Raw genomic sequence first — 12091 nt, forward strand, 5'->3', positions numbered from 1 at the left:
GAAAGAAGTTGATATGGAAGTTATGGTTAGTGCTTATGTATACAGGAATTTAAGTAAGGAGATTATGCACTGGCGTCTGAAGCAAATTGAAAGTGTGGGGGGGGGGGGGGGGGCTAGACTAATCCTCAGAAATAATGAAAAAAAAAACAAATTCCCAAAATCATGAAAATCCTAATCCCGAGGGGGGGGGGGGGGTAGTATGCCTTTGACTCCAACTTCTCAATATTTCAATCTTTCAAGGTTAATTTAGGAACAATTATAGGAACCCTTTATGATGCTATGTGCCTAATGGTTAGGTCTACCTTTGCAAAATAATTGGGGGGGGGGGGGGACCTTTATGTTATGTTTTGGCTTCTGTATTAGGGATGTAAGTAGATAGGGAGGTTGTGATTTCAGCCGCTGTTTCATTTTATGGTCATCCCCTAGCTCCCCCGTGTCTATAGATGATATTTGATATAGCCAATTTAGTTTTGATGTTCGAAACACATCTGGGATTTCGACAGCATATGTTGATATTAAGCAGAGCATGCGCGGATCTAGAGGGGGGGTCGGGGGGGTCCCGACCCCCCCTGGAAAATGAAAATTTATTAAATTTACATAGTAAAATTATCGCGAAAATATGCCTCGGACCCCCCCTGGCAAACACAATTATCCTTCGGACCCCCCCTGGAAAAATTTTCTGGATCCGCGCATGCAGAGCATGCATTTCAATTCGAATGAAACCATAATTTCTTTACTATGATTTTGATGTCTTTATTTACCTGAACATGTAAAAGAGATGACATATTTTGAAGAAAATTGGTGCAAGAGCGATATTTAAGAAGAAGGTATAAAATTGGCTTTATATGACCAATTATTCTGTTGTGTGTGCATACATGTGATTTTACTTATCTTTTTTAACCTGCATTTTGATCGTCGCCAGGTAAAACGATATATGTAAACAAAATAAACTGGGTCAAGGTCAACAAATAGATATCATAAGAGATGCATGTATACCAAAGATGATAGTGCAGTTCGTAGCATAAGAGTTGATGTTGTAGACGATATATTTAGTCATTACTTAACCAACTACGGTCTAGTGTGACATATATAGAAGTATATATTTAATCTACCACTGGTCTGAGGAGGGTTGTCATATTGAAACGTTTCAGTCTCTGTCGTCTTTCATTATGATTGAATTATTCATGTGCGTATTTATGTGCCGCATCTGATCAACACAGCTCCGCTTTTAACAGTATTTTTTCTGTTGCCCCTCGACTTTCTATATAGCACTGACGTTTTTATGCTGCGTTCACCAGAACTAGAGCCCTATCAGCAATAAATGAAGGGCTCTTCAATATTATAGGGCGCTATGGCCTCGTCGTGTGGATGTAGTGACTTTGACCTACATACAAGACCATGCAAGTGCGCGTCCTTATCTGGATGTCAACACAAAGAACTTATTAAAGTTCCGATCCACCAGCTTTGTTTATCAAATCCTCCATATTGCTACACAGTACCCCTCCCTAGTGACGTCACGGCGAGACTTTCACCTCTCTCCACTGTCCCTTATCTCACCTGAACACTAACAACAGCGTCCGTGAAATTCAGACCAAAAAGTTGTATGTGTCTTTTATATTTATTTACTTCTGAACTATACAATCTGAAACAACTTAGTAACTAGATATTGCGATTTGAATTATTTGACATAAAATATGAATGCAATCACTAAAATATATCATAAAAATATAAATTGTATTAGAACATTAAATTGTTTTTAACTATTACTGTACATTCCCGTTGTGCATATAGTCCTGATTATAAAGGCACGTCGACTTCTAAAACAATCAAGTTCAAACAACCTTTTAATAAAAACAAGATAGTTTACATCTAATAAATGCCCACATTTTCACAACGAATGCGGCGTGCTAGCGAACATCAACAGAAAGCGAGGAGTAATTGTCTCTGGTTAATCATTGTTGCAAAAAATGACATCACGGCGATTATAAAATCATGAACACATGTTGAAATGAAAAAAAAACATACAAGAGATCAACAAAAATCAAGGCCTTATGACATGTAACAACAAAGCATTGGTCCCAAAAATAGGCCATTCCGAAATGATCACGAGTACAATTGTCAAATAGAGTGGTATATGGAAAATTTATTAAAAATAGACATATCTATGGAAAAATTAATATCATGAGAATGCAGGTCAATTGTATCACAGTTGTACTAGAAATTCGTTGATTTGTGTTTGATTTCGTGGGTAATATCAATCTTGAAAAGAAAAAAATTAACAAATCACTTGCAATTATTTGTATTTGGTGGCCATTTACAATTTGAAAAGCTGAACAAAGTTAAAAAATATAAACAACGATGTTCACAACATTTCAAAAAAGGGCCTCCATAATAACAACAAACTTTATAATGTATACGTAGTATATTGTGACGTCATGGAATAGAATGATCGGTTGCTGTAGTTGATGCCGGCTGGAAGACGCTTGATTTTTAGGAATGTTTGAGATTCGATGGACATCAGAATTAGAAAAATGCGGCCAAAAACTCGAAAAATTATAAATATATGATCATTTATCTAATGCATAGTTGGAAATGCCAATGCCCAAATGGTATGACTAGGATTGGTCTCTTCTGTTCCCTGACATCCTACGATTAGCACCATGGCGGGAGCCAGACAGGTCGGAAGTGTCCAATACTGACCATTAGAAGCAAGTTGACAACCGAAACGAAGCACCTGGTCAAAACCAACACAGATGGCGGATAACTACATACTTGTGTCAACTTTCACAACTTGGAATGTTCATACACTCTTCACATTTGAACATAGCTTTAGCTTCATTTAACAAGTCAAGTCTGTCTTAAGCGTGCGTTTCGCCGTAATCGTCACTTAAGGCTTTTTTCACAAAGGGTTTCTCTTTGTATATACCCCACAAGTTCAGAACCAGATCGGTTAGCAAGATGGCGTTAGTATTCCTTGCTACGATTCTGAGTACGAAGAGGCCGTCGTCTCGTAGATACTGGTCAGCGAACTGCCGGCACACCTTCTTGTCATCCTCTCCCAGCAGCTGGTCGCGCACCTTAAGGAACTTCTTGATGTACGCCACGCGGTTGTGTTTGATGATGACGCGCCAGATCCAGAACAGGAAGTTACCGAGGGTAACCACGGCAACCACCACGAACCAGAACCAAAGGAAGATGAAGATTTTCTCGTTGAAGAGGTTGATGGGAAGGACGCATTGCACGGTCCATCGCTGCAGGTTCTGTAGCTGACGGATGTCGAAATCACAGAGTGTGACGCGCGGGAATCGGTAGCTCTCTTTGATCTCCCAGTTGTTGGCCAGGCCATCCAGAACTTCAAGACCATAGGCGGAGTAAAATCCGTGTCCCATGAAAGCGTTGAGGATGAAGAACTGGCAGATGATGTTGACACAGTATAGGATCTTAACGAACATGTACAGGCCGGTCAGGTATGTGCCCTCGCGCTTGTTACACATGATCAAGCAGACTTTGGACGCCTTCTGCTTCATACGGACCATGAAGTTATAGTTGTACTGACGGTGGGTCTCCAGCCAGCGGTCGATGTAGACGGCGATGTGCTTCACCGTCTCGTCTCTCTTTTTGGGCTCAGCAGTTTGGGTTCCAGCAGCCATGGTGACGATTTTCTCGAGGTTGAGTCCAGAGTGGCCGCTCAGCATTCTCCAGACGAGACAAGGGACCTTGAAGAGGAATGCCATGAAGACCAGGATGATGGGCACCCACTGGTAGTAGGTCAGCTCCTCCTGGCGGCGAGTGTCGTGGTCCAGGGGAATGGCTTCCTCCAGAGGGACATAGTACGTGTTTTTAATCCAGCAGTAGGATTTTGTATACGATACATACGACCCCGTAAACTGCGCCGGACACCAGCACTCGATGGGATTCCCTACGTACTGTCCGCCCCCGGTAAATACTGCAAAGATACACAGGAGCACCACGGTGTAGATGTGGTTGACTCGGTCCACCCAGTCGTCATCATCGTTACCCCGGAGCTTGTTCCAGCTCGCCCAGCTTCCAAAGATCCACACAACGCTGAAAAACACACAAACAACAATGTTTTACTTGTACTGAATATAAATAATTCGCGATGAATGTCATTTATCTAAACTTGTTTGGTGTGAAAATATTTTGGTATGCATTTTGTATATATTTAATGGTGAAATGAGCATGTGGCATTTTGTTCACTATATAATAGATACGAATTATTTTATGTTGTACACTTAAAATTACGTTTGTTGGGGTAGGGGTGGGGGATTTGGGGATTTTTTTGTTGAGTGTCACACTAGAAAAAAAACTTGTTTGGGGTATGTTGTTTTGCTGATGGGAAATCCTATTGCGTAAGGTTAACTCAATTTGTTTATATTGTGTTTTAACGAATGAGTTCATAATCATGTTAATGGAGATTATGACTTAATTTTACGTAAGAGAGGGACATACATGAGCTGACGGCGTTATAGTACCTTTTAACAAAGGCGGCTAATTGCACGGGGCCCAGGGTGGTTTATTGCATTATAAACCGTCACAATGGTACATCAAAGAAGACCGGACACACTATAGTCTATCAATATTTAAAAAAAGCAACTTGACCGGAAAATTCGGATGGTTTGTGGCACCTGCTTTAGGATAAGCAAATCTAGGGGCCATCGACAGGGTTTCATTTGAAATGACGATAAGTAAATTTTGAGTCTTTTTTACCCTCCTGAACTGATAAGGGCTGGTTTTGTTTGGACATGAAAACGTCGTCTGTCTGTATGAGTAAGTAAATAAACTGGTATACCCTTATCCAGGAGATAAAGATGCCGAGGGTGCGTAGCGCCACATACATACTTAGTGCATCTATATACACCTACTCATGGTCAACTACCCGAAGTAGACTACACTTGGAGAACAAATGAAGAATTCACAAATTTTTACGGTCCTTTATAAAAAAAATTATACAGAATTTGTTTTGGTGTTTTATTATTGAGTAACGCTTCCGTAGCTTCGTGATTTACACAGAAATGTGTCAATCTCCTCTATAAATAACTGCATTGATTGACAAGTAGGTCCTACTTTTTTATTGAAATTTAATGACAACTGTCGAACCATACACAACGAATGGGATCATTTAAAATATACCAACTTGTCTAATTAAATCAGATAAGACGCAATATACACGCTATACAGAAATGTGTAACTATTTTATCTGGAGTGATGAAATGTGACACAAATGCAATACAAAGTACAGAGGTTGCGTGGATTAAATCGGGGTCGCGTAGGCATCGGCCCAAGTCATCATCAGGAGGTGAAAGAGTTACCTCCCATGTATCAGCAGGTCGTTTAAAGCAAAATCAATAAGCTGCATTTTAATACCGTGTAGAAATCTTTTTCATTTGTTATTGGTATTTTCCGTGATATAAAAAATGCAGGTTTTTAAATTTCTGTTATTCATGGTGTTGTGGGGGTGAACCATTTAAAAGTTCTAAGTGAATGAAAATAAAAATGACATAATTGTCACCCTGAACAACAGTTAATTTTTCTTATAACAAAATATATTTTACAGTTGATAGGTTGATTTTTCCTCTATAAAATTGGTTACCAAGTTATTGTTTCTAGTTTTATATCATTAAGTTTAGTTTTACAGGCTGAATACTCACCATATCCTGTTTTAAAGCATTTTAATTTTTTTTAATCAGGTTGATTGTGCTTGTTTTTAAATAACCAAATGTTATTTGTTTTCGTTATGTAATATTCATTTATTGTATTCATAGCATTAAACAATGACTACTATTAATTCAAAGTCAATAAACATGCTCTACTTTTCACAGATAGGTATATCATGAATAAACAAAATAGTATGCAGAAAATGCCAAAACAGTTTATGAAGAGCATATGTTTTCATTATTCAATTATTTATGATCAATACATAAATGTCATTCAAAATCAAGATAATGATATCTTTGTACAACAAGTTATAGCTACATGCATAAATCTTAATTTATTTTATATTCGGCAGAATAAAATAGGAATTCTGACTTTAAATTGTAACCATTATTATATTTTTCATCAGGTCCAAAATGGATATAGTTCTCCCTGGATGATTTTCACGCGCATTTACAAGTTATTCACGTGCAATTAATGGGGCTCCGAGTGGGAGAATTGACAAGCTTACAGAGCTTTGTGAATTTGGCCCCAGGCACCAATGTATTAGGCGACCTACAGTGTTGACACCTAGCCGCCGATCTTGACAGGGGCTTACATACAGTACAAATGTAGCAAATGATGACATATTTATGACGAGATGTATTCAATTTTCATAATAAAGATTAAGTGTATAAAATACAAAATGAAGAAAAACTACTAATTGCCCAATATTTAAATTGAATTTAGAAAAGTCACATAGTTCAGCATATTGGTTATAAAATTTATTATAGATGATATTTTAATGATCAAATTGTCAACAAATGAACATTTTGATAATTACGCCTCATTTGTATACAGCTATACAAAATGAGGCTAGAGAAAACTCGAAACAATAACCGAGGCGTGTAAAACTGAATCTAAACGGGTAAAACGACTTCTGAAAATGGTTGAAGGACTAAACATTTCAGTTTAAACACTAGATACACCGCGTCTTACTGATCAACAGTTATGTACTCTTAAAACTAAAACGCCTATCACCGATGGCCATATCGTGTGAAAGTAGTTGTTATGAATAGTACGTATTACACAGAGAAAACTAAAGAGGAAACTTACGACATAGCTTTAGATGGTCACCAGCAGGACCTATGGGCTCTTCTGTTCCTCTTAACCGAAAGTTCTAAAGAAGAATCCCTCTGTTAAAACTGTGTTCTGTAAAAAATTGTCGAAACGTTGCCCTGTCTTCCCTTTTCTCTCGTGTCGCTACACTGAATGATTAGGAAGGACCGAACCTAGGTGTCACTCAATTTCTAAACAGTTTAGGTTGACCAATCAGAGCGCACCTCGGGGTTAAAGGGCATGCCCAAATTTTGTCAAGAGAGGATAACTCGTCTATCAAACTAGAAATAGGAGGTAAATATTTCGTAAGAAACTAATTTTTAGAAAATTTCGTAAACACAATCAAATGCAAACTTAACAATGAAGAAAAGAAATTTGAAACAATACTAATTTTAAGTGTTAATAGATGTTAATTTTTTTGTTACGATTCTTTTTATTTGAAAATTAAAGTTTTACTAAACTTCGTTTAACCAACTATATATATATATATATATATATATATATATATATATATATATATATATATATATATATATATCAGTTCCGAAAATTATTATAATTTTGACAATTACATCCTTCAACTTCTGAAAAAATAAGCCACATCCTCTTTTTCTTAACATAGAAAAAAAGTAATAGAAAAAATCCATAAAATTAGATTCAACCATAAACCACACGAGAAATTTTTTTTCTTGTTTTCGATTTCCACTAACAATGGGATTCGCCTATACAAATTTAGACAAGGGTACGTTTGGGTGATACTTAGAACTCAGTTAAAACATGTACGTCTAGTTAATTAATATAAAAAATGGAAATCAATTTTAACAATGATTAATTTATATTTAACTTGCAATATCGATGTATATGAATAGAATGGCATTAATTCAACATGTAAAAAAGAAATCGTTAAGATGGATGTTAACTAGATTGATTTAATTCCATGAGTTAACGTTCCTCCAAAATAAGGTGTAAGGTATAAGTAAAACAATATATAAAATTTGATAATGTTTCTATTCACATCTATACTTACAAACCACTTCAGAGGTAATTGGAAAAAGCAACCAACGAAAACAATAAAACAAGTAAAAAAGAAGACTTCTGTCCCACCCAAATTCGAATGTTTTTAACAAACCCATATGAACATTAATTGAAACTTACAATACCCATCCCCACTCCCCAATTTAGAGGTTACGAACAGTATGATATTATCACAGCATATTAAATGTACTTTCATTTATATGCATCCTATATGAATTTTTTCTTTTTAAAAAAATATGATATTTTTTATGTGCATATATATAAAAAAAATATTTACACAAATGATTTTAAATTTATCAACGTTTCGGAATTTCTAGAAAATCTTGTTTTTAATCTACGGAAAAATAAGTATTATGATCGAAATCCAGAAGCCGTTTGTGTAGTGCGTAAATGGCCTTGGGACAAACACTAATATAATCCAAGATGGCGGAATCAACAACCGAACAAGCGATGGTAGCTGTTATCGAGGAAAAACTGGACATAAGTGATGGTGTAACGTCGGACGACGAAGACTCTGATAATGAACAGGACTGGGGGAATATGGAGCTCCCTGTCAGGGACAAGAGAGTGCCCCCTCTCTTCTGTAGGGCGTGTTTATCGCCGTACTTTGGCGAGAAAAGAGAGGACGGAAGTCACATTCTTACGTGTACTAAGTGTAAACGGACTCGGGAACTCACAGCGGAGGATTTCCGAGATGTTCCTGTGGGGGAGAGGGATTCCTATGTAGGAGACGTAGTTTCCAATCGGTTCCGACCTCTAATCGAAGAACAAAGACGGCTGAGGTCCATGGATTTGAGTGACCCAGATTACATAGAAGACGAGTTTAAAAAGTATTTCTATGTTTACAAACATATACTTGATCTTATGACAGAGACTGTCAGTAACATGCATAAAACACTGGACGAGTACAGACACCAGTACAACGAGTCCATGATAAAGAGACTAGCTGTAGAGGCAGGGACCTTTGATGATATTACCATTGTCGTAACCGGGTCAAAAGAGACAAATGACCTACTTATTAATCCTGATGAATACAGCGTTCCAGTTGAAGTTTGTATACAGTGCAACGTGCAAGGAAAGAGAGGGATTCGGTCAGCTGATAAGTATGTATTAGAGGCTTGCATCACTAAGAAAATGGTAAATGAGATGCCCCTGTTTCAGCAGCGTTTATTTCATTACCATACAAGAGCCCAGTTTGCTCTCATGAGAACTCTTAGTGATAAAAATAAACACGGTAGTCAGAATGTTTCCGGAAAGAAATTAAGAAAAAATAGGAAAAAACTAAAGAATAAAGGTAAAGACGATGACGATATATCTGGACCCAAAGATTTTGTTAATTGCACAAACTCAGTTATATATAAAATGTCTGTAGAGTTTGGAGAAAAGTTTAAAGTAGATCCCATGGAGCAATCATCAGAGGATGAATCTGAAGATACAAGTTGTAGCGATGTAGAAGAGGAGGGAGAACAAGGAACTGAAGAGTCCCAGGGATCCGATGTAGTTAAATATAACGGGGCCAGGCCAAAAGTGGACCACAAAAACTCGCCGGAAAAGGTCGAGCTACGCGCCATGATCAGGAAATACGAGAGAGAAATCGGAAGTGACGTCAAGGAAGAGGAGGAGAAGCGGTTTCAATCTGAAATTAGTTACATCATCCCTTACATCATGAGAGACTCTGAAAGTGAAGTCGACCACGAGAAGTTCGACGTTCGCCATGTCAACAAGGCGTTTAAGGAGATCATGCGCGCCATCAAAAAGAGAAGCAACATGGAACAGCGCCACCGGAAAGTCGTGATGCTGAAACAGATAGAGAAAGCTGTCATGGAGATGACGGATCACGTGGATGATATCAAAGGGGAGATAATCCAGGACCTGCAAGAGGCCTACCGAGTGAAGATGATCACGTCCCATAGGGATAAGAAAGAGGCAGAGGATACCCAGAACGATCTGATGGTGTACAGGGACCTTCTATTGAGGTATCAGGAGACCTACGAGTTCGACAAGGCCGATGAAGTGATGAAAAAGGTGGATGTGTACCGGAAGCGCCTAAATCAGCTCCAAGAAGATCACCTCAAAGAGTAAAAATCCGCCTAGACCTAGACAGAGTGTTCCTGTGGTGCATGGTAGTGTTAGAGGCACTATGATTACGTCATTAAGGCACCAGGGTTATACTAAATAAAGAATATTTATTTGTGAACTTACTTACAGGCATTATTTATTTTCAGAAAGTTGCATATACATTTTTTTTTGCATATGCTATTATGGACTTGTGTTTAATTTATTTACCAGGTTAGGGCGTTATATATGAAATTACTTTCTTGTATTTATAAAAGTACATTCTTGTAAGTATTTACCATAATTCTGGGGTGTATTTGTGTTGGACAGTGTCTTGGGACACGTGTTCCAATCGGTGTATTACCTGTCATCATCAGAGATTGGAATGTATGCTAGATTTTGACGCGTATTTAAGTATAATAGTTTAGTAGTTGTTATGCAGAGTAAGACAAGGGCATCTGATAGCTCCGTCACATGCTTGTTTACGGGGGCACACGTCTCCCTCTGTCCGTGTATTGGATTAACCACAGTCAAAGATGGCCAAAGTGATTATTCATGTTTCTTGCCAATGGTAGATGTAGATCTTGCAATGACTAAGTGTATTTTGCTGTACTTTTATGATATTTAAAACGGGTACTTGAACTTGTATATAGATGTTTATGAATGTGATGGTGCTTGCTTTTTATACATACCTCAATGATTATTCTCTGTATACATTTCCTTTAAAATGTCATGATATTACATATGTAGTGCTATTACTATGATTATTTATTTTATTCAAAAATTGACTTGTTTGTTGGTTCTTTGTAATCTGATGTTAATTAACTTATCGTACATGTTAATGAAACTGAATGTTGTTTGTTTTATCCTCTTTGAGATGTAAACCCAATTATAATAATTTCTCCACCCGTTCAGTAATCACCAGGCAATAGTGGACACAGATTTTGAGTGAGCGTTTTGATCTGTCTTTTTCGGGTTTAAAGTTTTAGTATGATGTATTAAGGGCCATTTTTAGGCATTTTATTTGTTTTGATTTCCCTACAAACAGTGGCTGTAGACCAACTGCTTTGTATGGATGATGGATTGTTATGAACTCCCCGTTGTTCTGTTTTTATATTGCTTGTTCACAAATAAATCACTGACCTTTGGTAGCCTTTTTATCTTTGAACGCGTTAATTTTGTGCTTCTGGCCGGAAGCTGAGTTTAAGGAACTTTACGCCTCGGGGGCGTTGACCTCCCCCTGGTAATCGTCGTCACGCCGTTTATGCAAAGCATACGACACATAGCCGACCCCTCAGTCCCTACTTATGTGTAACTTCACGTAATAAGATGCCACTTAATAGCTGTGATGTGATATTCTTGATTCAAGTTTTATGAGTTTTCTTCACAGAATATATACAATTGAAAGTTAATTAAGCATTTAAGAAATTTTATGTCTATGGAAATTCATCGATATTTGTATATTTTTATAGCAATAAAGATACAGCACTGTTCGTGTTCCGTCAAATGATGGCGAAGTTTGTTAATTATGAAATTACTGGAAGAGTTATTCGTTTACTTTATTTGAACTTCGACGCCAGAAATTCCTTTTCAATATCTAAATAGTTCAGTCATGTTGTAAATGACAGTTCCATGTGATGTATGGATTTCAGTCTCCTGGAGTTCAGACCCCCCCCCCCCCCTCTACTTTCTTCCGTTCCTTTATTTGTCTTAATGAGAGAAAAATGAAGCGTTTCTCAAATGAACAAAACAGAAAAAAAAAGAAATGTCATTGAAACTTAAAAACATTTTTTTTCTTTTTGCCTCTTTTGATAAATGTCAATCTTTTACATAAAAGGAAAATTATGATAAAACAATAAAAATCGTGAAAGATATCTAGCATTATATTCTGCTGAAATTGGTAGCAGCTTTGAAACCATGTGACCTGTAGAAAGATTTCAGATAGGATTTAGAACATTCTTGTACGGTTGTATGCATCACAAGATAGGATCACGCAATATGAGAAAGAGTGCTCGTCCTCATTGTTACCACTGTCGCGAGCGAAATAAGAGAGAGGTGTTGAGTTTCTTTAGTAAAAAGGGTGGGGTACAGGAAACGAGGAATGCGGGGCCTCGATTGTACTGTACTGTTATAAAGCAATAATGACTGCATGGCAATGTCCTCAAAATTTGCTACGTGCAGAAAACAGCACACGTTGAACTCCGGCCAAATCTGTCCCTAGAGTAGGACT

The 12091-nt window shown here is 37.4% G+C and overlaps 1 protein-coding gene across 1 annotated transcript; it reads right to left on the reverse strand.

Annotated features, from left to right (window-relative positions):
- Positions 1-1599: 1599 nt before the first annotated feature.
- Positions 1600-6935, reverse strand: LOC128155797 (innexin unc-9-like). The gene is made up of 2 exons (XM_052817659.1): positions 6769-6935; positions 1600-4065 (listed from the first exon to the last, which is right to left on the reverse strand). Exons 1-2 carry the CDS (start codon positions 6771-6773, stop codon positions 2859-2861), a joined length of 1212 nt encoding a protein of 403 aa, XP_052673619.1. The 5' UTR covers positions 6774-6935; the 3' UTR covers positions 1600-2858.
- Between the last annotated feature and the right edge of the window lie 5156 nt (positions 6936-12091).

This window comes from Crassostrea angulata, chromosome 7 (assembly GCF_025612915.1).
Source record: "Crassostrea angulata isolate pt1a10 chromosome 7, ASM2561291v2, whole genome shotgun sequence".
NCBI classification, from domain to species: Eukaryota; Metazoa; Mollusca; class Bivalvia; order Ostreida; family Ostreidae; genus Magallana; species Magallana angulata.